General features: G+C 42.1%; 1 protein-coding gene across 1 annotated transcript in view; it reads right to left on the bottom strand.

Annotated features, from left to right (window-relative positions):
• The window catches only part of SEMA5A (semaphorin 5A), a 477,095-nt gene that overhangs the window by 55,042 nt on the left and 395,135 nt on the right, over positions 1–26,918 (bottom strand). The window contains exons 14-16 of the mRNA XM_060009673.1: positions 23,682–23,863; positions 18,034–18,177; positions 7,355–7,502 (exon numbers count right to left, since the gene is read on the bottom strand). Coding sequence (XP_059865656.1) covers positions 7,355–7,502; positions 18,034–18,177; positions 23,682–23,863 — 474 coding nt within the window. The remainder of the gene's footprint in view (positions 1–7,354; positions 7,503–18,033; positions 18,178–23,681; positions 23,864–26,918) is intronic.

Below are 26,918 nucleotides of genomic sequence, written 5' to 3'. Positions count from 1 at the left end.
AAAGAGAAACGTGCTATGTACCTCCTCGCAGAAATGTTCCCGTCCTCCACGGCAGGACTGTGGATCTCTAGAAAACTACCTTTAAAAGTGAGGAAACACCAAACCGGAGTGCAAAGGAAACCAACCACCCATACTGTCAAGCAGCCAACTCAAAAACTACTTGTTCAGGTTTAAAAACTTCAGTCTCTCCCAGCTGAGGTTTCCTCCATACTTTATGCAGAAAGGAGGTGCCAGCTATCCCATCTGAAGAGACGCAGGTGCCACTGCAAGGAGGTTATTATTCTCTTGAAGGTAACTTAGTACTAAAAAAGGAAAGAAAGATGGGGCAGTAAAGATAACTATCATTTAGGAGAAAAGGAAATGAGTCTTCTAATAACTCCTTTTTTAACGGATCCAGCTTTGTGGGCGGGGACATTACCTCCTGTCAGTTAATCAGCTCTTGTTCTAGCATCTTCTGAGGAGGCCACAGCATCCTGGACCTTTCAGCTCCTTAGGGGCAGAAGACCTGGACCCAGGGTCTTGCTCTGACAACCTCAGGGTTTCGCGCCCATAAACTATTTTCTCTGGGCCCAGATTTTCTTATTTGGAAAACCAGGAACACATGAGATGACATTTCTCAAAATATTTTGCGAACTCCACTGTGCTACACAAAAACAAGTTATCTTTGTAATATTGTCATTATTTTCATACATTACAACCTATTTAAACTTCCAACTGCCAGGTTTTACTTGCTTCTAAATGTATCCATGGTGCCATTACTTGACCCAAACAAGTGTTAGTGTGTCATGTCAACTCTGATTAACCTTCACGGAATCCCTTTGACAGCATGTATTGATTTTAATGTCTTTATTCTCGACCTTTCAGGGGCTTCTGTGGTCCAGTTCCTTTGTATCTAGGATATAGATATCTCTCCTATATGCTCCCTGCTGATATGTGAAATCACAGCTTTTGTCAACTGCTTTACGCCGTGTGTGATATTTCAGTAATAAATATAGTGCTGGCAGGAGTAAGTCTGTTTCTGCTTTTGAACGATCTTTGCTGTATGTGACACAGTCTTTAGCTTTATTCTTTCACACATCTGCTAAACCTTTGAGGGAATTCCGAGTTACGTTAATTTGAGAGGCAATTCTATTTATGTACTATAACATTTTGTCTTTCTTCCTTTCTTGTGTTGTAATTTTCAAACAAAACATATAATTAAGATTTGGGTTGTGAGTTCAATTAATTTCCATGATCATGAGAATCTATGAATGGAATTTTCATGGTTGGCAGAAAGGATATTATTGCAATATTATGGACATCAAGGGTGCTAATGAAGAAGAGAAGCGTTATGGAAAAAAAAGAAAAACCCTCCTCTTTCTTTTAAGATACACTTTGTACTTAATAAGAGTAAAGAAAAATAAAATCTTATCATTTATTACTTAATGTTAATCAAAAATATTATGCAAATGTAGTTGTGTATTTAAATTCTATTTGTGCCCGAAGAACCAGTTCTCAAATGCTGGCCTAGTCACCCACTGGCACCTGGGTACTGGCTAAGTTCATTAATCTTTCTCAAGTTGAGTTTTCCCATCTCCAAGTGGAGAAAATAATAAAAACTGCCTAGCAGGGACACAGGGAAAATAAACATAATCTATTTTGATCACTCTTAGTACAGTGCACGGCCGCAGGTGCTCAATAAAAGTTATTTGATCATGTAACACAGAATTTCTGTCTATCATAACACACCTAAATAGTAACTCCAGTGTGCTTGGTTATAGTTTCAATATTTCATTTGATATCAAGCAGTAGGTTGGGATTTGTAAGACTTGATATAACAATTATCATCATGGCTATCATATACGACTGAAAAAGGTTAAAAATTAAACAAAAATATGCCAAAGGTAATTAAGCCCCAAGTGGCTATTCTAAAATGATCTAATAATTTTACGTTAAAATATTATAACCTCAAACTTCTAAGTCACTGCTGTGGTCTAGGCTTGAATCCCAGCAGTGGGACCTGGAACAGACCCTGACCCTCTCTCTCAGCCCATCTTCTCGCAGGTAGAAGGGAAAGAGTGAGCAGAATGGTGCCAGTTCTCCCTGAGGCCCACCCCTCTAGGGGCAGGCTCAGTACCCTCGGGCACTTTACCCTGGGCTGTCTCACTTTCCTTCATCCATAAGCACTGGTGTAGCAGAGTCACACTTACAGAGTTGTAACAGAATGAGAGCAGATAGATCGCACCCAGCTCTCAGCAAGAACTCAATAAAGAATGCCATTTCTCCTTATTTCTATTGCCATCCAGGGTTACTGTGAGCACTTTGTTATGTGACACAGGAGTCCAGCCTATCATAACGTGCCTGGATAACAACCCGAGTTTGTCTAATGATAACCTCATTTCAGTAATTCATGTGACACTATGCAGTAAGCTAGGATTTATAAGACTTGATCTGACAATCATCATCACGGTTACCAGGTATTATCAAAAGAGGTTAAAAGTGAAACACATATGCCAAATATAGATAACATAAAATAATTTAAATTTAATATAAATTTATATATCTATATAAACACAAATTATAAATTACACAAATATTAATATAAAAGTAACTTTAAATAGAAAAACATAAAATGTGACTTGTTAACGGTATATTATTCAAGAATAGAAGCATTGTCCTGGAGACTGTGACTTGATGCCAATAATGATGGTGACAATTTCTATTTCTGTTTGCCTATGTTGCTTTGTCACTGAGTAGGATATATAGACATGTACCTCATACATTCTGTGTATCCTCCGAGACAGCCAGGTGTTTGCATTCGAGGATGCAGCCTGGAGATGCGAAACAGGGCCCCAAGTGTCCTGCCGACTCAGAGGCAGAGCTGGGGGCTGGCTTTTCCTCTCTCACCTGCCTACTCGCTCTGGGAGGCCACAGGCGTGAAGGGATGCTGTGGAGAGCTGGGGAGGTGCAGCGGGGACCGGAGGAACCCAGCACTCCTGCGGGTTCTAGACAAGCTCACTTGGAAGTGGTAGAAAATGTCTGTCCATTAAGGATCCTGATGTATCTCATTCCAAACTCATCAGAGACCTCCGCCACCAGGGAAGGACACGTGTGCCACCAGGGTCCAGAGAAGGGGTACCAGGATCACAGAATCAGTCATTTCAGGGCCAGGGAACTTGGACTCTAGCTGGCTTTGCCCTGCACTTCGCGGAGGAAGACAGGGGCCCCGAGGATAGTGGGTGGGCCTTGGAGTCACACAATTAACGACTGCAAAAGATCCAGGCTCTCCCTCTGTACGCGTCAATCAGTTCCCCAAACAACCCAAGCCTTCATGGGCCCTCAAGCCTCCAACATCTGGAACTTATTTTTCTTTAACTTTACTTTTTATTATTTGATTTTGTCATGGTAAACATGACAGACATTTAACATGAGATCCACCTTCTTAAATATTTCAGGGCTCAGTACCGTGTTGTTGACAGAAGGCACAATGCTGTAGAGGATACCTCTAGAACGTGTTCACCTTCCTTAGATGAAACTTGATTTCCCCATTTCCCTCTCCATGCAGTCTCTGGCAGCCACACTTGCACTCTTTGATACTATGTATCTGACTATTTCAGATACCTCCTGTAAGTGGACTCACATGGTATTTGTCTTTCTGTGACCGGCTAATTTCACTTCTAGCACCAATTTCACTTAATGTCCTCGAGGTTAGTTGATGTTGCCACACAAGGTAGAATTTCCTTCTTTTTTAAAGGCTGAGTAGTATTCCGTTGTACATCTCTACTGCATTTTCTTTATCCATTCATCTGTAGATAGACATTTAGGTTGTTTCCGCATCCCGGCTATTGTGAATAGTGCTGCAATGAACATGGGAGTGCAGAGTGCTTTTCAAGATCCTGATTTCAATTCTTCTGGATGTGGAGAGATCGGAACCCTTGCATGCTTTGGATGGGAATGCAAAATGATGCAGCCACTACTGGAAACATCGTGGAGGTTCCTCAAACAATTAAAAATAAAACTACCATACGATCCAGCAAGCCCACTTCTACATATGTAAGCAAAAGAACTGAAATCAGAATTGTGAAAAGATATCAACATTTGGAACTTTAAGAACAGAGTTTCACAGAAAAAACAAATGGCTCTCAATGAGGGTCTTTAACTGTCTGAACTGACCATCTCTTACTGAGATTTAAATAAAGGCGTGGAGGTTTAATCAAAGACAAGGATGTATGAATATCACGGGTGAAATATGGGAAATCTTTTCATGAAACTTCAGTTTAAAAATGGTGGCGCAAGAAAAGTTTCTCAAGTTTTTTTATCCCGTTCATACCTGAAATTGAAACCAACTCTTTTTTTATTGGCTGCTGTAGTGCTCAGGAAATTCAAATTGTTATACTTTTCACAAAGCTGTCCTTTACTGTGTAAATAACATTCCATTAGTATACAGTCATTTGTAATAAGCTTGGACTCAGAGAAGCAGCTGAAGCCCAGGAATAACAATTAAAGAAATGAGAGTAGGAAAGAGAACTCACAGGGAAGGTGAGACCTTGTGGCTGAACATCAGGGGCATCACCGCACCTGATACAGCAGCTCTAGGAGGGATGAATGATCACCTTCTTCTTAGTGGGGGAGACAGAGACTCAGAAATATCACCTGACTTGTCATCCAGCCAGATATCGGCAAGGAGATAATCAATTTCATGAATCCAAAATCCATAAATTATACTTACAGCCACTACCATTTTTTCCAATTTAAAATGTCCTTACATTTGTTTCTTAATTCTTTTTTTTTTTTTTTTAAAGGAACAGATCTAATATGGAATCAGATTTGTTCTTCCCTATTACACTAGCTTCTTTGGTTGGAGAGCCCTGCAGAAAATACATGGACTCCCGTATTTTTTTTTTTTGGCTGTGTTGGGTCTTCGTTTCTGTGCGAGGGCTTTCTCTAGTTGCGGCAAGCGGGGGCCACTCTTCATTGCGGGCCTCTCACCATCGCAGCCTCTCGTTGCGGAGCACAGGCTCCAGACAAGCAGGTTCAGTAGTTGTGGCTCACGGGCCCAGTTGCTCCGCAGCATGTGGGATCTTCCCAGACCAGGGCTCGAACCCGTGTCCCCTGCATTGGCAGGCAGATTCTCCACCACTGCGCCACCAGGGAAGCCCCCTTAATTCTGTTTTTTAATGTTTAATTTAATTTCTATTTTATATTAGAGTACAGTTGATTTACACTGTTGTGTGCCACTATCTTGGTAGAAGACAAAACATCAAAAACAAACATACTTCATGGCCAAAGATTTCTAAACTGCAACCAGAATATGATCAACATATTACTTTACCTAAATAGCTACTAGTTTTTTTAAAAAAATCTTACAAATTGAACTGATAGGAAACATTTTCTAAGCAAAGAAACCAAGCCCCTCCTTCATTCTGCTTATGTCCCTCATTTGGCATTCCTGCCTTAGAAGAGACAGAAACTGGAATAAATAGAAAAAAAAAGCCATGCAGGAAAAAAATCAATGCTGCGCTTCTATCGTAAAAGAATAGATTGCTCCAGTGTACCATAATAACACCTTCCTGGAATTACATGGCCAGTAGATTAACTATGGTGGGGAAGAAAAAGAAAACGAAACTAAAATACCTAAAAACTTATATTAGGCTTCTTAGAAACATTCATGATATTAGTCTGGATTTGAAAACTGATGTTATATTTTTTCATAAACCGTAATTCTGTAAATTTAGACACAAATAAAGCCAAAATACATGAACATTTTGGAAAGACATTCAGTTTTTACATTTATAATCATATGTATCACACACACACACACACATACTCCAGTGACTACGTAGGAGATAGCCTACTCTTTCCTTAATATAATTTTTCTTTCATTAAACTGTTTTTAAATGTAATAATTGAAGTCAGTTTGCAATAAGAAAATGAAAGACCTGAAATGTTTTCTGAGTTCTTCGTATTGCAAAGTTTTAGAGACTAAAGTGCAAGATCAACTCAGGTCATCCATCCCTGTGGTTTCCCAGCAGAGGAGACAAACCTTGATATGGGAGTGGAGATCCCAGTGTTAAATGTCGAGCCACCGGGAACAGGACTGATATATTTCAGCAAAGAATAAATCTACCACATTTGAACTGTTTTCCTAGAACATGTGACTGTTCACAGATTCACCTGCCACATTTTCATAAATAATTAAAAATCTTAGCATCTGAAATATCAATAACTACATCATCCTAAACTGGATACTAAGATTTTCCTTGGTTGAAAGCTAGTTCAGGGTGACCTGGAAGAAAGTGCCTCTATAATCAGTGATAGATTCGATTAAAGTTACTGCAAACTTTGCCAGTGCGAAGGGGAAGAAATCTAATTGCAAATCCCAATAACAGAAATCTCCTTGGGTTGGACGTAATATCTGGCAAAGCACCTAATAATCCTCTTCTTCTCTCCAAATTTCCCAAGGCTATCTGGAGTGTGTGGTCTTTGCATCTCACAAAAACAACAACACAGAAACATCCTAAGCCTCAGGAGCCAAGGTTACAAAATTGCTGCAAAGACCAACTGGAAGACCAGTGAGGAAGGGCGCCAAGCCAGACCTTCTCAGGCTGAACCTCTCCACCAAAGCACCTGCACTGTCTTTGCAGCCACTCTGCAGTGCCAGCACCAGGGGCAGACAAATAAAGTGAAAGCCCAGCAGCCTTTGGTGCTCAATCATTCTGACAGATGACACAGGACGAGCAACAACAGGCCCTTGACAAGTGGAATTTTATTTGAGAGTCTAAAGTGTTAAGGGAAATAGGACCCGTTAAGGCAGAAGAAAAACAAAACCATTGTTTGTCTTTTATTCCCTCAGAATTGGCACCAAATGTGCTCTGACAATGGCCCCATAAAGGTTCTCAATCCTCAGTGTCTCAGGTTTGTCCACATTTTATAACTTAGCGCAGGCCTGATATGATGACCTTATTCCATTTCCCAAACCAAATATAGTGCCCAGAGTTAAGCAGACTGAAGTTTCTGTACTAGCTCAGAAATGAGAACTGGAAAACTCCTGGGGCAGTATATCCCACATGAGAATATTTATTCCAATCAGCCTTCAGGATACTCTGAATTTCCAGTATCTCCTCCAGACATTCTCATTAACCAGAAAGACTTACGTGATTCACAGCATCTAGTGCCTCGATGTGTCATGTCTATGGAGCATTTAATGTTTGCAGTATATCTAGTGTCTGCTGAGGATCTTGCGTTTGCAGAATATCTTGTGTTTGCAGAGCATTCAGAGTTTGTAGGACACCTTGTGTTTCCAGAGCATCTCGTGTGTGCTGACTCTGGACTCCCAGCTCTAGACTGCGGGCTGGGGATGAGGAGGGCTACTCACCACACTACAGCCCGCACAGTCAGGACCATTCTCGCAGGTTCTGCGGCGAGCTTGAATGCCGCCTCCACACTGTGCTGTGCACCGTTCCCAGGGACCCCAGCCTGTCCAGAACATGTGTGGGGGGCACAGCAGATGCTCATTGCAGTATCTGTAATGAGGAAACCAAGAGGAAAAAAGCAAGGGTTTAGTGGAACGTGAGGCCACAGGCTTTCCACTCTCTGGCCCTGCACGGAATGTTGAACCCACGGGCATGCTCCGCGTGAGGGGCGTTTCGTGTTCCGGGTGGTCACCCAGGGAAGGAGGCGGAGGTGGCGCTGGCCATGCTGTGTGTGCACAGACAGTGGGATGCGCAGGAGACAATGAAAAAATGTTAGACTCACAATGCAGGATGGATCTTCCTGTGCAGCCAATTAGAGGAGAAACAAACAAAAAACCCTTCAAGCAGACACTCAAAAAATGAGAACACATAGAAAATACCTAAGTAGGGCATGTATCTTCTAAACATAAACACTGAAAGATAAAGTAGGTTATGAATATAAAGGCAGCAAATTGTATTTGGAATTCATTTCTCATCCTCGAATCAAATAAGGCCCGTAATCCTACTAATATAAGTCAAAGAAAAGTTAGTCTAATTTTAGCATGAAGCTTCAAGTCACATACTGCCAAGTTATTGTATTTTTAAATTTATTTGTAGACTCTCAGAATGATGTCCAGCTACCTTAATTTAGATGACCACCTGTTACCCAAAAAGAGTTGAATTACTATTGACAATTAGTCCTAATTTTTAGTGATTGACTATACTTCTACATGTACAGTCATACTGCCAATTTTTAGCCAAATATACATGGCTTTCCTTAGCCTTACAAGGATCAAATTTCTCCTCATCTTTAATACTACAAGTGAAATAAAGCGAAGGGAGGAAAGCAAACAAAAAATAAGAAGGAAACAACCTGGCAAGGCACAGGTTTACAGCTCATAGGGAAGATGTTATTCTGAATGTTGCCACACTTAGTGAGACACATTTGGCAATTGTGTCTCGCTAAGTGCTCAGAAACACAAAGAGTACTTCCCTATCACAGGTGTGTCCAACCTGACATGCATACAGGGAAACAGACCCAAGTCCAGGATGTGCAGGATAGAACACACTATCTTTATTTCCTTATTGAAGTAGACTTAATTTACAATGTGGTGTTAATTTCAGATGTATAGCAAAGTGATTCAGTTTATATATATATATGATATACATTATATATATATTTTTTCATATTCTTTTCCATTATTGTTTATTATAAGATATTGAATATAGTTCCCTGTGCTATACAGTAGGTCCTTTTTTTTTTTTTAACCTATTTTATATGTAGTACTGTGTATATGTTAATCCCAAACTCCTAATTTCTCTCTCCTCCCTTTCCCCTTTGGTAACTCAAGTTTGTTTTCTATGTCTGTGAGTCTGTTTCTGTTTTGTAAATAAGTTCATTTGTATCATATTTTAGATTTGGCATGTAAGTGATATCATATGGTATTTGTCTTTCTTTCTGACTTACTTCACGTAGTATGATAATCTCTAGGCCCATCCATGTTGCTAGAAATTGCATTATTTCATTGTTTTTTATGGCTGTGTAGTATTCCATTGTATATGTATACAACATCTTCTTTATCCATTCATCTGTCCATGGACACTTAGGCTGCTTCCATGCCTTGGCTATTGTAAATAGTGCTGCTATGAAGTGGGGTGCATGTATCTTTTTGAATTAGAGGTTTTTTCCTGGATATATGCCCCAGAGTGGGATTGCTGGATCATATAGCAATTCTTTTTTTATTTTTTTAAGGACACTCCATACTATTCTCCATAGTCAGAAAACACTATCTTAATGAGCAAAAAATAGAGGTAAACAGCTGATTTCCAGAATGTAAGAGAGGTAATTCGGGGAACGTAGTTTCCTGACAGCAAATGTTGATACGATTCAACCGTCTTCCCATCAAACCAGGGACATTTAATGAAGAATGTGATGGATTCCGTAACAGGTAGAGCCATGAAAAGCAAGAAGCCAGGCCAAGCTGAAGGGAGTCAACAGGATGAAGCACAGTGAGCATCAGTGGGCATCCTGGAAAAGAACAGAAGGTAGGAGTGGGAAGAGTGAAGTAAAAAGGGGATTGAGGGGCTTCCCTGGTGGCACAGTGGTTGGGAGTCCGCCTGCCAATGCAGGGGACACAGGTTCGTGCCCCGGTCCGGGAGGATCCCGCATGCCGCGGAGCGGCTGGGCCCGTGAGCCATGGCCGCTGAACCTGCGCGTCCGGAGCCTGTGCTCCGCAATGGGAGAGGCCACAACAGTGAGAGGCCCGCGTACCGCGAAAGAAAAAAAGGTGATTGAGGAGAAGTGAATAGAGAAAGGCAAAAGGAGTGGAATGATCTATCTTTACACGAATAGGGTGGAAGAATTTGAACTTTATTTGCAAGGAAGCAAGGAAATCCCACCAAGCTCCAGAGACAAAATAGCACCATCAGAGTTAGAGTGAAGGCTGGACTACAGGAGTTGGTGTCTCCCCATCCTGCTGGCGCTGGAGCCCCTGAGGTGAGAGGAGCTCTCCATGCCTGAGTGAGGGTCTGAGCCTCCAAAGGCTCAGGTGAGGGGTCACGTGCAGGACGAGTTTCTGGAGCAGATGCCGACCAGGAGGGCATAGATGCCAGCCACCTGAGGGAGAGATAGCCCAAGGTGAACAAAGAGGGTGGTGATGGCAAGGGAAGGGACGGGACATCACATCCACGGCGTCTGGTAGAATGGGAAAAGATGGCAGCCATGTGGACTACAGAAAAGCAAATAAGTAAACAGCAGAGTCCAAAGTCAGTCTCTCAAATGTAAGGAGGAGGCATGCTTCTAGGGAGAGAGAGTTGATATCTCACAGCGGAAGGAGCCTTCAGAGAGTCGAGAACCAATCAGGAAATGGTTAGGTCTCTAAATCTCCACATGAAAGAGTAGCCAGTGCAACTGAACACTTATCACTCTTCCTTGTGTGCTTGATTGTTTAAGACAGATAGTCCTCTGGGGCCCTGAGTCTGGGAGCTCAGGACTCTGGACAGTTTCACATGTGGGAAGGAAGGGGAAGGAGGCTCCTAATTAAGAGAGTGTGACCTCTAGATAGAAGAGCCAAAACAACACTGAGGACACGATAGATGAAAAGCATCTGACCTCAGGAAGCCTGTGCAGATGTGTAGTTACCATAAGTAAAGCAAAGCATCCTGACTCCTTAGTGATTATTAGCATACATGTTGGTGCAAGGATTGTTCTGTGAGGCAACCGCCATTTGTTTTAAGAACGCGTTTGGAAGAAGTAAGTCAAGAAAGCTCAGAACGTCAGAACTTTCAGCATTTAATTCAAAATATCCATGTGTAGCTTCTCTCATTGTGGATAGAAGGCCACCTCCTGTTTCCAAGGTGATTTTGCCCATATTTAAAAAGGAGTCCTTGACTCCTTGACATGAATTTCAGCTTGCAGAAACAAAAACAAACCAACAATAAGAGTAGGGAGGGCAAAGGAAAATCTTACCAAAAATACTTATAAAACCCTCGACTTTTAATAAAAGGCACAGCAACTGAGCTCCCACTTCCCCACAGCAAAATAAATCGTAATGCATAAATCCTTTCTCATCTCTGCCTACAGCAGGCCCTGCCTTGAACACACTCAGCATATTATTACAGCTGAAAGTCCACAGCTGGATAATTTGATAACTGCGTGTAGCATAGAAATTTCAACGAGTGTTATAAATGATTTACTTGGCCTCATTTTTAGGTGGTCAACAATGTGCTTTCCCCCTTCTCTTTCTCTTTCTATAGTAGTCCCATGACAAAAGGCACACCAGGATATGTGACTGTCGCCCTCTGCAAGGGAGGTCAGAGGGAACTAGAAATTGCCAGTTTGTCCCTTTATGTCTGGATTTCACTCACGAATTCAACCTGGGAGAGTCTGCTCAGAGGCTAAGCCCTTACAAGCTCCTAACTCTGGATTCTCTGCAATTTCAAGGGAGTACTGTCCCTCTGCCCCCCTAACTCCTTCACCCAACAAACACGTGCCACTGAGAGACGTACCTCTTGTTAAACTCCTGATTGGGCCTCTAGTGTCACAAACAACAATGGGCGTCTAAACTTAGTTACCTTGGTGACTCTGGGTGTGCAAGGATTTTTATTAATTTAGGGATAAAATAGCTACACAGTAGACCAGCCACTGGTTCCTCATTCTCTAGTCCTTAACACACAGCTGGCTTTTACCAAATGATAAGCTAAACAGTTTTGAAATTTTATTTGCTCTCCTGGACCTCTAGCTTCTTAAAGCACGGACAGTCACAGATACATTTCATGATGCATTAAAAATTAAGATTTTAATTTTACCCATGACTACTCCTTCTCATTTTGCACTTTAAAAATGAATTAATAGCCCAGCAATATTTCTCCATAAATTATCCATTTTTCCACAAACGTAGTCTCTGTGAAGAGCATTGTCTTTCACAATCCTGTATAGACTAGACTTTCAATACCGTATCATGTTCCTTGTCCTATTTGTCCATGCTACAAATTGTGTTCTGCTGTGGTTCAATCCACGTTGGTTTCTCACTGAAACCTCTGTTAGCCTGAACCAATCAGAGCACTGTTAGAACTATTTTCTTCTTGGTTTGCTTTAAGTGATTGTTCCTTGGCTGGGCCACACTGGGGTAATGGAATCTTTTGTGGCACCAGAGAAACCGTACATGTCTCGAGTCCTCCATCATATTATTTTTTACCCCAAGGGAAAGCTAAGGGAACCAGTAGGATAGAGTGATGATAATGACTTGCAAAGAGCATCACTTTGGTTCATCACAGGATTAAGTAAACTTGCCCATGAAGACGAAGAAAAATCATATAATAAACCTCCTTGGTTCCTGGGTCTCTTAACTTTGGTAATGCAGTGGAAAGACTCTAGCATGGTCTTCACAAGCCTTGCTTCCTGGAATTCACATCCTGTGTAAACCCCTCCCACTCAGTGTGGGTGGGACCTGGAACTTGCTTCTAACCAATAGAATATGGCAAAGATGACAGGCTGTCACTCCCATGAATATGTTACATAACAGTGTAATGTCCTTCTTTCAAGAAATTCTCTCCCTTGCTGGCTCTGAAGTAGTAAGCAGCCGGATGCGAAAGGCCCAGGTGGCAAGGAATTGTGGGCAGCTTCTGGATAACAGCTTCAGTCCAACGACACGGAAGGAACTGAATGTGGCTGACAACCACGGGATTTAGGAAGCAGTCCCCTCCCCTCTCCTACTGAGCCTCAGACGTGACCACGGCCACAGTCTACACCTTGGTGCACCCTTGTGAGATCCTGAAGCAAAGGACCCAGGTAAGCTCTGTCCAGACTACGAAACCACAGAAACTGTGAGCCAATAAAGCATGTGGTGTTTTAGGCAGCTAAGTGTGAAGTAATATTATTATGAATGACAACTAAGACAGATCTTGGCACCTAGGCATGTAGTGCTACTGTAAGAAATATCTAAAAATATGAAAGAGGCTTCAGGACTAGAGAATGAGTAGAAACAAGCAGAATTTTGAAAAGCATGGTAGAGAAAACCCAAATCACCTTGAACAGACTGTCGGTATACATGTAGATTTTGAGGATGCTGCCAGTGAAGGTTTAGAAGGAGATAAAATAAAGACGTAAAACTCAACAACAACAAAGCAAACCCAATTAGAAACTGGGCAAAGGCTCAGACATTTTCAAAAAAGGTATACAGATGGCCAATAAGCACATGAAAAGATGCTCAACATCATTCATCTTAGGGAAATGTAACTCAAAACAACGAGACACTTTATACTTGCTAGAATGGCTATAATCAAAAAATGAAAAATAACAGGTGTTGGCAAGGATGTAGAGAAATTGGAACACTTGTACGTAGCTAGTAGGGATGTAAATGATGAAGCCAATGTAGAAAACAATTTTGCAGTTGCTCTAAAAGCTAAACATGGAATTAATATATGACCTAGCAATTCTATACATATATATACACACACACTCCTACATATATACACAAAAGAACTGAAACAAGGACTTGAACAGATACTCGCATGCCAGTGTTCATGGCAGCATCATTCACAGTAGCCAAAAGGTGGAAATAACCCAAATGTCAACTGATAGGTAAATGGGTAAACACAATATGAGGCAGCCATGCGGGAGAATATTATTCAGCCTTAAAAAGCAATGAAGTTCTGATACATGCTACAACATGAACGAACTTTGAAAACAATATGCTAAGTGAAATAAGCCAGTCATAAAAATATTGTATGATTCTACTTATATGAAATCTCCTAAATAGGTAAATTTATAGATTAAAGGTTATCAGGGGTTGGAAGGAGGAAATAATAGGGAGTTATTGCTTTTTGGTTTCAGAGTTCCTGTTTGGGGTGATGTAAAAGTTTTGGAAATAGTGTTATGGTTGCACAATACTGTAAATGTAATTATGCTACTGAACTGAACAGTTAAAAATGGCAAATTTTATGTGTTTTATATATATATATATATATATATATATATATATATATATATATATATATATATATATATCTTTAGCTCAATAAAGAAACTAAAAGAAGATAGGATCATATTATTAGAAGCTAGAAGAAGGGAGACCCTTGTCATACAACGAAGAGAGCTCCCAAATTTGTTACCGCAGTTATATGGAAAGCAGAATACATAAGAGTGACTTGGGTTATATAGCTAAGGAAATTTCCAAGCAAAGTGTTGAAGGTGCCACCTGGTTTCTTCTTGCTGCTTATAGTAAAATGTGGAAGGAAAAATAATTGAGGGAAGCAATATTAAATGGAAAGAAACAGGTCTGGATGGTTTTGGAAATTCTTGGCCTCTCCTGATGGCAAAAGATGCTAAAACGAAGAAGCAGCTTCTGAGCACTGTCAGGAAAGGTGGACATAGAGTAAAAAGCTGAGGATGTGACTGTACAACCTTTTGTTAAAACCTCAGAAACATCAAAAGATCAGAGTAGTGTTCAGTCATACAAGGAGTCCTTTCAAAAGGTCAAGAGAAAGAGTCGCAGATCTTTTCAGTCACAGGCAAGCTGGAGGGTGTTGTCCCTCAGCCATCTCAGCAGGAACCCCAGGTAGAGAAGGGCTATCTCAAAAAGATCTATGGGTGTAGATCTCTTCAGCAGAGTAAACCCCAAGGAAATTCACAGAAGACTTATAGAGTTTATTTCAGCAAAAAGATCGCCAGCTTAGACTTGAAATGTATGGAGAAAGTACAGATGAAATGAGGCTGTTGGAAACACAGACTTGTACTGGCAGGAAGCAGGCTGATTAAACTGCCCAGCTGGAAGCACATGCTACCTTTCATGAGAAAGGAAGGATGATTCAGGAAACAGAAGTGAGAGCCCAGAACACAGAGCTAAGAATTGTGGAGAATCATGGCCAAGCCTTGAAACTTAATCAAGCAACTCCATACACTTGTCTGAATAGATTTCAGAATTTCAAGGGAAATTTCTTTGTACTTTCCATTTCCCCCCTTTTTCAACAGAACTCTCTGTAGCTGTAACCCTTTGCCTGTCCCACCATGGGTTCACTGGGTGTGTTGGTGGCAGACAACGTGTCTCTCATTTTAAAGATGGACAGACTGAGATGAACTACACCCAGGAAGGCTCATTCACATATGGGTCTGACTTAAATAAGGTTCTGGACTTTGGGGAAATGATTGAATGGTATAACATTTTGTGGAAACTTGGGAGGGGAGAAATGCATTTTGTACACGTCAGGGACACAGAATCGACGCTGGCAGATAAACTATATGGTGAGCCCAATGATCCCTGCCCTTCTGATGTTCGTATCCCGTGTCATGTCCCCCTCTTGATTGAGGACTGGGTCTGTAACTTTCTTGTAGCCAATAGAATATGGAATGGTGGTGGTTTGTCGCCTTTGTGATGACATTACATAGGAGAGTGATGTCCATTTTGCAAGGAGATTCTCTTCCTTGCTGGATTTGAGGAAGCAAATGACCATATTGGGAAGGCTCACTTGGCAAGAAACTGAGGACCGTCTCAGGCTGACAACTAGTGAGACGCCCAGATCCCAGACTGACAGCCCACAAGGCACTGAATGCTGATAACAACCACATGATCTTGGGAGTAAATCCTTCCTCAGCTGAGCCTCAGATGAGACCACAGCTCTGGCTAAGCAGAGAGCCCAGATGAGTCATGTAGGAACTCCTGGTCCACTGAGACTTGAGTTAAAAAATGTGTGTTGCTTTAAGCCATTAAGTTTGTGTCACGCAGCAGGAGACAAATACAGACAATGGCATTTGCATTTTGATAATATTTATACACAGAGGTCCATTGCTTCGTCCTTGCTGGTAGCCTTTTTAGGAGTCAGTGCTTCTATTCAGTTTCTGCTACTCAAGAAAATCACTTTCCAGGAAGTTTCAGAACAGAAAAACAAAATGCCCATGCCTTTTAAAGTACAGCTAGAATATAAGTTACATATTTTCTTTATCCATTATGTAGAAAAAATGATGTAGCTATTTCTGAGATCTCTGTTGCAATAAAGCTCTCATTGAATTTTTCATATATTGGAGATTTTATCCCAAATCAAAAGTCACTGACTGTAGTCCTAACCTTAACTTCGGGACTTTCCCAGGAGAGCCAATTTATTCATTTGTGGCCACTCAGGAGTTCTTTATGGTTGACGGTGTTCAAATAAACACAATGTGATTTTATTAATGATTGTGTATGTCTAGTCCATCGTCTTTTGTACCTTCTCAGGGAGACAAGGCTCTCCTTTAATCCCGAGTTTAGTTCTCAAATTTCCCTTTTTTCAGAATCAGAATGGTATTTCTTTATATTACTTAGGTAGAGAGACTTCCTGCATAACATGGCAAAGAAACCTAAGAACCGTTTGTTTGTGAAGACCAAGAAACTGATATCGTGTGTTTGTCTTTTCTAGTTTTCATTATTTTCTTGAATCCTCCCTAGAAAGGCAGTTCCAAAGGGAGACTTCCCCGGGCCACAGGCCTTGTTCTTATCATCCAGGCATCTCTTACTTAAGTCCCAATGTTCCCTTCTTAAGCAAATATTCATCTAGCCCAAATGAGTGTTTCTTCTGTAAAATAAGAATACTTTAAGTGTAAGTTCCCCAAACACATTAGCCATCCTGATCTCTTTCTGAAAATGAAGCTTTATGAGCACTCGTAAATGGATACGGAACATACACCTATGTTAACCACAGAATTAACCAGCTTCTTCCTTCCTGCGTGCTCAGCCTGGGAAAGGTGATAACAGGTGTGAGGTTGTGGAAGTGCCGTGATCTTAGGAGTGGCTTCGCACAGATGAAGGCGACTTTGCCTGAATGGGCTCTATTACGTGACAACGTATAGCATTTTACAACTTCCAACCAATTTAAATCTTATAACCCTGGGAAATAGCAGGGAGACAACTTCCCCATAATCGGCTTTCCCACTTATCAACTGGGGTCAGATTGGAAATGACAAGTTTATGCAAGTCTGTCACTGGGGACTACTACAAAAGCGACCCACCCTGCTTTGTAAAAGTCATCCTTCATTTTTCTCTCTGAGTCAAAAGAACAAAGTCTTAATTGGTGATTTAGGAACACAGTGAAGAAAGAAAAAAAAAAATGATTCCAGTTAATTTCAGGTTGTGATAAGTATTTAGTAAAGAGTTACCTATACACTAAGCCTGTGGTTTTGTCTATATAAATATTAATCACATAGCAAATAACTGCATACAGTATTTTCCGGAGACTCCCACTGAACCCATTTCACTGGCTGTAAGCCTTACTACATTCTAATTAAAAAGTACTGAAAGCCAGCTTGTTTCTCATGGATCAATAGGATAAGTTTATGTGATATGGGGAGTAAGAATCCTGAAAGTGATGTGAAATTCACCTACTTGGATTTTCTCCCATAAACGAGAATGTACTTTAAATATGCAAGAAAGAGTCAATTATGACAACTGTAGATTTTATGAGGCCAAAACCAAATGTCTGAGTCTATAGAAAGCAACAAACTGTTAAATGCGAGACTGAACTCAAATGTCCCTATGATGTGTGGAAAGCTTAAAATACACGTGGAAAAGGATCCCCCCTTCTGGGTTGTCCTGCAGCTTCACTGAGGGTACCTGTTAATAGACAAGTGCATAGTTGTAAATATAACCAAAATACTGACTATGTTCTCACCTACATGCCAGTGCTTAATTTAGTTGTGATGGAAAACTTACCTCATCCGAGCAATACCATCTGGACCCAGGACCAGCTCAGGCCCTATTCAGGATTGGAGGTTTGAGACTTGAATTCAATTCTAGTTGAATTCTAACAAGAACAATCATTCTCCAGCAGACCCATAGGCTTAGTCTCTGGGGAGCCCAGCACAGAGATGCCCACTGTCCTTGCATCTCCAGTCCCTTGGAAACTGCTCAGCTGAATGAACTGTGCAGGCTCCGCGGCGGCCCAATGGTGCTGTCAACCCCAAGCTTTGGTCAAAATTAAAGAATGCCAGGAAAAGAGGAGGGTCATTCAGCTCAACAGAAAGGGATGCCACAGATAAGCCGAGCCGGATCCAAAACTGAAGCTGCAGGGGAACCGACCACACTGGGATGACAGTAAGCGCGAGAATGGCGATGCCGGGAGCAGAGAGGGTACATACCTTTCCTCGCGGTTCTGTCCCACACACACCCGGCCCCCGTGTCGTGGAGTAGGGTTGCTGCAGGACCTCTGGCGCACCTGGAAGCCGATCCCGCAGGTGGTGCTGCAGGGAGACCACAAGGTCCAGGGGGTCCAGCCTCCACTCCTGGGGGAGGAAGCCACGGGGTCATTGGGTCCAACTGGCTCGGAGCCCAACCTCTGTCTGCACCCGCGCCCAAATTCACACGTTCCCGACACGGACCACTGACTGTGGGCTGTGAAGGAAAAGCCCACAAAGAGCCATGGGAATAAAGGTCCTATCCAGGAACCTCAATCACTGTGAGGTTTTCTTCCCCACGTATATGATTTTAGAATCAAAATAGAAAATCTGAGAGTCAGGTTTTAGCAATATTAGGAACAATTAAGAAAGTTTAGTTATGAAAACATTAAACTATAAACTAATGAAAAATAACGTTATTTCACCGAAAAGCAGTTAGAGATGAATCCCTGAAACCTGAGAGTTTATGAATTTAGTTGACTTGTACCATGTCAGTTATCATCTATGAAAACTGCACATTTGAACAAAATACTCATCTAAATGTTTATTTTAAAAACCTGTTAACATCAGTGAAAATCAGTGACTTTCTCGATGGCATTCACATTGATAAAGAGCACCGTAATGTGCGAAGTTTTAAAACAAGCTTTATTAAAAATGAAGAATGGGTATTTTAAATTCAGATTCTTGGCTATTTTCTTGCAATTTGACAAAGACGTAGTATATAAATAGGAAGTGCAAATTGCATATATCTTTATTTATGTTGTTATACATATAAAATAAGGTAGATATATTAAAAATGTAAAATAAAAGAAAATGAACCACTTTTAAAAAAGTGGTTTACAAAATAAACTGCTACTAGCAGCTAGAGAAAATTTTTGTTTGATATTGTATTTTTTCCTTAACATGGCTGCATGCAGAATATTCATAATTTAAATATCTCCCTTAGCAGTTTGTCCCTGCTGTTTAAAAGCAAGCTATAGGAATAAAAACTTTTTTTAAGTATTAAAATATCTGTTAAATCCAGAGTCCAAACTCCCACATAGATGGTTTACGGCATGTAGAATTTTTTTTATTTCTCTAATTGTATATGTGTTTCTAAATAGCTGTTACCCTCATCTATAGGATTGATAGTTCCACTGAAAAAAGTCAACTCACATGAATTCTTATTTTACTTTATATGTTCTTTTAAAAGCATGGCGGTCCACAGCTCAAGGTACAAACAACAAATTACATATGTAACTTCTAACACAATTTCAAATGAAAGTTCCTCTGAGAAAATATTTAGTGTATTTCATATTTCCCTACTTTATTTTCTGAAACTTAAAAATAATCTCAATAAAATATAAAGTGATACCTCGATGTACAATACAATAACAAAGCTGCTTTGTGATAATTTAACCAAAATAACACAAAATAAGACAGACTTCCCAATTTGCTTCTAAAAGTAATTAGTATCTTATACGTCATTACCTACACAATTTTAAAAAGTATCCAAGTAATTCATTGAATTACATGCAAAAATAGCAATTTCAACATGAATAAAATGACATTTTTACTTTCAAAGTTTCTTTATGTATGAAAAAAATGGTTAGATAATGCAGGAAACACTGCTTCCAAAATTGTTTGGAAATTCTTAATTTCCTAAACCTTTTAACAAACGTGACATCTGATGATATAGTCTACTTACAATCTATGGAACCTGCTGTATACAGGGAGGTAGGTAAGTGGAAGTGTTTGTAAATAATAGGAGTATAATACCTGAGGGAATAAATGAATATATTGTCCATGAGTGTGACTAGTCTACGGAGCTGGGTTTGCACAACTTAGAAACGCTGCTTAGCGGCAGATGTAGTAGCAGGCAACCAAAGAAGTAAGCATATATCAGCAGATGGATCATTTTTGTGATTAAGTCAGTCCAAAACAATCCACTTATGCATTTAAAACATCACTAAAGCAGGTTTGTTTATTCGAATTTTAGTCTTGAAATAACCACTAATTGTATCACGGCTCTGCTTAGTGAATGACATTCCACAGCTAGAACCAGAGCCGAGGAGGTATCGATAAACAAGTCACAGTAAGCCCTGTGATAGTCCTTGTTTTCCATGAAACAATATAAAAAAGAATATTACTCATTGACTATAATCTTCCAACAATAACAGTTCTATGGCTTTTATAAAGTTTCCGCCAGGCATCAGTGGAAACCAACTTAGCGTTCTAGAAATAATGCAGCACGTAATGCAAGGTTGATATGTTGTAGTTTTCTGTAATAACACAAATAATGTCATCTCTGTAGCCCTGATGGGCTCCTTTCAACTTTGTGCAGTGATCTGAGCTGGCCTATGGAAAAGGTGAGCAGAGGGCAAAATCCGCCCTTGTGGCTTGCCTTTCCTTATCTGACGGACCTTCTCCTCTTGGGCAGGCAGAGCCCTCACGCCCTGGGTTCCCGTATGGTGTGGTCACCCAACGTGCTTTTCAGTGTTAGTGACGTCACAGACAACTCGCCCAGAGGTCTCTGCATTCTAAATAGGCTCCTGGAGAGAAGATAACACTTAATAAAAATATCCTACATGAAGTGAGGCGGAAGAGTTTGGAGACTGATCCAAGAAGCTTTCCTGGTGCTGGCTTTTTAAATTTTTTTATGTTTTGTATTGAAGTGTAATTTACTTCCAATGTTGTGTTAGTTTCAGGTGTCCTGGTGCTTGTTTTAAAGTATGAAATATTGCTGTGGTCACAGTGCTATAGGTGATGCGGGGAAGGGAGGACCAAATTGAGTACAGTTGTAAAAGAAAAATCAAACAAACAACAACAAAACAATATACAAAGGAGACAGGGAACCTACTCCACGGATCACACTGTTTGAACCATTCTCTGGCAGATGTTAGCTGAGCTGGGACGTTCGGAGCAGAGCTGTGTGATTAAGGACTTGGCTTCTATCTCCCAGCTACTGGGAGATAGTGCGCAGTAGTGGACGCTGTGGTCTGCCTTTCTCCAGATGCTGAGGGTGTTGGTGGTTACGACTCTCAGGTGAGAGGATCTAACAGCATCAAAGAGCTGCCAGTTCTGGAGCTTCCTGTGCGGCCAGCTGAGGTCTTTGTGCGGCCTGCAGCCCAGCTCTGCCCAGCTTCCTGCTCCCCTCCCCCACCCCAGCTGCAGATGCTCAGAGCCCTCTGCAGTTTCATTCCCGCACACAGATGATCTCGCTGTCACTGGTTCTCTGGACCAACCCAGGATGGACACAGGTTTTGCTCCTAGAGAAAAGTCCCCTAAGAAGGTATAAGTAAGGACTTCCCTGGCGGTCCACTGGTCAAGACTCTGCTCTCTCAATGCAGGGGCTGCGGGTTTCATCCCTGGCCGGGGAACTAAGGTCCCACCTATATGTATGTAGAACTGAATCACTTTGCTGTACACCTGAAACTAACGCAACATTGTAAATCAACTATATTTCAATAAAAAAAATTTTAAAAACAGAAGGTATAGGTAACAGACGTTGAGAGTTGCAGACTTATTGTATTTAGATGACAAAGTCCTGTCAAGGCTTCAAGCCTTCCTTGACGTTCTACCTTTCTGCTTAGCTAGTTCCAATTCTCTCTCTCTCTCTGTTCCTCCCTCCCGCCCCAGGAATTAGAATTCAGAAGTGACATACACATTCCTGTGTTCATTTTAATTATAAAATTAAACCAGATTTTCCTGATTGATAGGAAGTCTGACTTGACCCTGGTTTGATAATAAAGTCTGGCTTAGCTAATTACCTTATCTTGTGGGTTCATTTCCATAAATTGAATGCCTTTAATCTGTGGCTCCAAGATAGTGAGAAAACAAATTTAAATGATGATACAATAAAAGCATTTAATCAAAGATATTGTATTTGCAAAATGTATCGAACTAGCAATATTTTGAATTTCCCAACAGTTTCTGAGTATATTGGATTAAACAACTACAATAATAAATAAAGAAGAACAGGTTTAGCTTAGCATCATTAGGTCAGTCTTCGTAAAGACTTTTGGATGTACTTTGCACAAATTGAGGAAGCACTTGACGTTGCTGACTGAGCCAAAAAATATGGGTTTGTAAGTTAGGTGGTTTCCAGTTTTCTGCTTCCAACAAAATCGAGGCCAACATAGACAGGTTATCAACTGATAAAGGGCATTAAAAACAATCTCTGATGTTAGATTACCATACTTTGGGCAGACAACTTCAAAGGAATATGTAGACTAGGAGTCCCCTGCTGCTAGAACAAAAAACATTTGCTGCCAACCGGCCAAATCCACTTGCTCCATTGTCTCCATCCTTTGACAGCATCAGTGGCTTCCAATGGTTAGAAGCAAGTGAGCGGAATGGGCCGTCTCTCCAGACCCTGCCCTGAGGTGGTTCATAAGAAAGAAGGCAAATCTCAGATAGAATCTGGTGACACACACGAAACTGTGACATGGCCTGTTTTTGTAAATGATGGAGTTCCAGCTTCCTATCCCTCAGGCATGCTGAAATGTTCACTCATGAGAGAGTCACATGAAGCAGATGTGATGCTGCTGACAGCAGACAGCTGCTCTAGCCAGCTTTCTACTCAGAGCAGGGAAAGGTATCCTACTCCGTTATCAGGGCAGACGCTACCCCCAATCCACGCAAGGACAGAGATGCATGCACGGTGTATCAGCTCATGTCTTCTTGGACACCCCTTAATTCATCAACCTAAATTTATCCCTAACAGCCCATATGCCAGTGAGTGACGCTCTCATGCACATTTGGAAAGCAATATGCACTGTTAGAAACGGGCTCCTCTGCAGCGTGAGCACCAGTGTAGGATAGTTTTGGTAGTTTCAGAAGAGTCCCCTAAGTGACATTCCTGAATCTGTAAAGGACAGATATAGGGTAGCAACTAAAGTTCCCGTGATGTAGCTGTGATGGGACAGCTGTCACTCACAATGTTTGTACTTGGACAGTGTGGTTTCCGGGCGCGGTGGTCTTCATAGCAAGTTTCTCACCTGCCCCCTAAAAGAATGGTGATAAACTAGATACCTCTCAACCACTTGTAAGTTGGCATCGAATTTTTTTTTCGTCAAAAGTTGCAAAGGTATAATTTCTGTTACATCATTATTTAAATGTGTGAGGGAATTTAAATGCCATAGTGATTTGATAGCCACTTTCCCATTTAAAAACTTGATGAGCAGGGTCTAATTAAACATTCAGAAATGTTATGCTTTTCCTTCTTCTAACATCGTGCACTCTCAAAATACTTTCCCTCATCTAACAACGAACACATGAATAGGTTTAGATTTATCTCAACATATAAACAGGCTTAGAATCTAATTTGTAATTTTTTAAATTGAAGTACAGTTGATTTACAATATCGTGTTAGTTTCAGGTGCACAGTACAGTGATTCAGTATACATACATATGTATATTATATATATGAATATGCATATATGTATATTACAAACCTAATTTATAATTTTAAATCTACTCTCATAGATCACACCATTTTTAAGTGGTAAGTGTCCCTCTTTTTCTGACATTTCTCTTGAAGAGGGAAGGCACGTATTAGAAGTGATTTCCTAAATTCCCCTGCAGGCTGAGCTCACACGTGAGTTTAAGCCCGAGTGTTGCGAGGGACACACCTGGAACAGTTAGCGATCTCCATGCGGGGGCCCTCGCACTGCCAGCCGCCGCACTGGGGGGCCGGGCTGTCGCAGGAGCGTGTCCGGCAGAGGCAGGATCCCACGGTGCTGCCGTCTGTGTGCGTGCATGGCGTCCACGCTGACCACGCGCCAAAGTGCCCATCCACGGTGAGATTCCTCGTCTAGGAAGCAGATACAAACGTGGATGTCAGAAAGGGTCAAAGCTGCAAACATAATAGGGAAAAAATGAAAGGTCTCCCACAAGACCATCAGAACTCATCTGGAATATTTCACATTACGATTAAAAAGAGAGGAACAGGGATGTATTTTGAAGTAAAGCAGCAGAGGTCATCGGTGGAGAGAGTGATGGAGGAGAGGGAGGGGAAAAAAGAGGCAGAGGGGAGGAGGGGGCAGAAGAAAAGAGGAGTAAGAAGGATATGGTTCTATCTGCCTCCCTCAAGGAGGAGGGGGAGATGTAACGACTTGTCAATCAAGCGATACTAGGCTTGTTCACTCAAGTGAGAAACCCAAGGAACAAGAAGAATTGGAGTGAAGAATCACATCTGTACTACTCTGTTGCATTTTTATGTACCTTAAAATAATGCAAGATTGGTCAGCTAGCATTATGTAAGACCTGGCCTCAAAAGTCACCTCAAACTGACAACATTTAATTTATAACGTATTAAAAGAGCGTGTATTAAGCAACCGGAACCTACTAGTTGTTAGGCGCATCCCCATCAAACCCGTCCTATATCCACCCTCCAAGAGTTTGTAAGCTGGCCAGGAGGAGCTGGACCGCTCATCATTACTACAAGTAAATCCAGTGATGGAGCTCTGAGCAGGGGCCGTGGGCGGAGAAGGGGCTCTCGGCAAACTCGCAGGATCCTTAAGGATGGTTAGGAGGCTGCGCTGCGCCCTGAAGCACGAGAGAGGCACCAGGTGACGGAGTCGGCCGGGGCCGCCGAGGGGAGCAGCCTGAGTGATGACAGAGGGGAATGATGCTGCTGTGTGGTATTGAGGGCAAGCAGGCTCTAATGTCGCTGGGACGCGAGCAGGTGGTCCAGAGGAAGCAAAACGGAGAGCTGAGCTAGGAGCCACGGCAGGGTCTGAACAGGGGGCCCGGATGCTCTGTGATGTGGACGTTCTGAGGGCCTCCAGGGAGGGTGGAAGGCAGGGGCCTCTCTGGCGGGCACCCCGGCCCATGGTGACTAGCTCCAGTGCAGGTGGAAGACCGCACAATGTCACTGTAAATCTGACCAGGGAATTTTCTCAGGAGCTAGAGTGTCCTCCAGATTTGAGAGTTTTGGGGCCCAGCCTTCAGATCACCCAGACCCCAAAAAGGAATCTCCCCTCTGAAAAGGGACAGAAGAAGGCCTAAAGTCCAAACCTCCTAAATTTAACATGGGGCCTTATGCATTTCTTAGAAAATATGACGAACGAAGAGAAGGGATCACAAGTAAGTTACGTGCTTTCACGTTACTCTCTGCTGCCCCACCTTCTCACCCAAATGGTCCCACCCTGGATGATTCTGGGGGATTAAAGACTCATCATTCACACAGGAGAGGACTCCACAGATGAGACAGTTAATTTCTCTGGGGCAAACTGTACCTGCACGACGCAGTTTCAGAACAAAGCTGACACCATATTTTGCGTGTGAAAATCCAAGTGAGCTTTACCTCTGCTCTGTATACAAGTACAACAGGAAAGAGTAAACATTAAGCATGTTCATCTCCTCTGACCTGGCTGGTTGCCCATCTCCAGCTGCCACAGTTATGACTCTACCCCTCTTGTTTCTTATCGATACTCCAAGACCTTACACTCCCACTAACCACACCTGGCGATTTCTATAAGAAGCAGGGACAAAAGGGAAAGGATGACACTGCATGGTCCTCTGGATTCAGAGTGATTCACCGGATCCCACCCAGAGTGAGGCGATGTACAAAGGCAGATTTTTCCTAAGAGGAAAATATCCCCATTTCTAAGATCCTGGAACCTCCCCCGTCCCACCAGGATAAGAATACAGCTCCTACCGTACGGTGACCTCAGTGTTTTCTTGGAGAACAGACCCCTGCGTGACAAGGGGGTTCACACCACGAATTCCTCCCTGGATTTGTTGTTAAAGCAGCAAAGGCCCTGCCACTTGCGAGTTTCAGGATTCCTCCTCCATCCTTTAACAGCTCTCTTGCTGCCTCTGGCTGAAAGGGCTCTTGTGCAGGTAGAAAAGGGATCAGCAGATGCGCGCACTGGGGTTGACCATGCTCACAAGTCCAAACGCCCGCCCGCTATGTAAATGTGGCTATGACTGTCTCACGGTAAAAAGCGTGAAGCCCTTGCTCGTGGAGCCAGCATCAGTACTAACAGTGATCACACGGCATATTTGTATGCTATCTACACAGTATAGGTCCATACTATTTTGACTGATCGTGATCATTACTATTACTTTGTGAATGTGCTCTGAGTCTGGGGTGCCCCCCCTCTGCTGCTCTGCCCTCAGGGCGCCGTGCGGGGCTGGGCATGGGGGCTGACGCACCAGCTACCTGTGCTACGGGGGTGGGGGAGGCGGGGAGGGCGGCGGGGGCGGGGGCGGGGGACCATCCGTCCCTAGTAAAGAGGGGTGATGAGAGTTTCTACCCTTGGGCTATGCTCGGAGGCTAAGGAAAACGGCACCTGAGTACTTGTCAAGTGGTTGGCACAGGGACTACTGTCTAGTTAAGGGCCGACCAGAGGTAACAGCGTTGCACGGATCACACAGAAATGATGCTGAGTTCCATTTTGATTTCACAAATGCAAATATGGTTCTATCTGCCTCCCTCAAGGCATCCAAATGATGCTGTACCTCAGACAAGACCCAGATCTGGGCCACAAGGAAGCCAGTTCCCTAGTCTTCCCCATCTGCTTCTGGCATGTAGGTGATGGCTGGAAGGGGAAATTGGGGACAAGAATTCTTATAGTGGGATAAAAAGGAGAAGGGGGGCTTCTACTACTGCTTGACACAGTTTCACATTGAAAACATTTCACAACTTTTATTCAATATCCTGGTAGGCTTGGGCCATTGGCTGGCTTTGTACAGGATATGAGGGACTCCTTACTGAGCGGGTTATGGGTGAACAGATAAACTGTGGAAAGGGGGGATTATCAGAGCCCAGGACTGGACTGTGCTTCCAAGGTGCTGCTCTGCGTGTGATGTAGGGGTACATAGTTGTGCCTGTTACACCCCAAACACACACACAAACATAT

The sequence above is a fragment of the Delphinus delphis genome, chromosome 3 (genome assembly GCF_949987515.2).
Source record: "Delphinus delphis chromosome 3, mDelDel1.2, whole genome shotgun sequence".
Lineage (NCBI taxonomy): Eukaryota > Metazoa > Chordata > Mammalia > Artiodactyla > Delphinidae > Delphinus > Delphinus delphis.
This window is presented reverse-complemented; position numbering and strand designations above follow the sequence as displayed.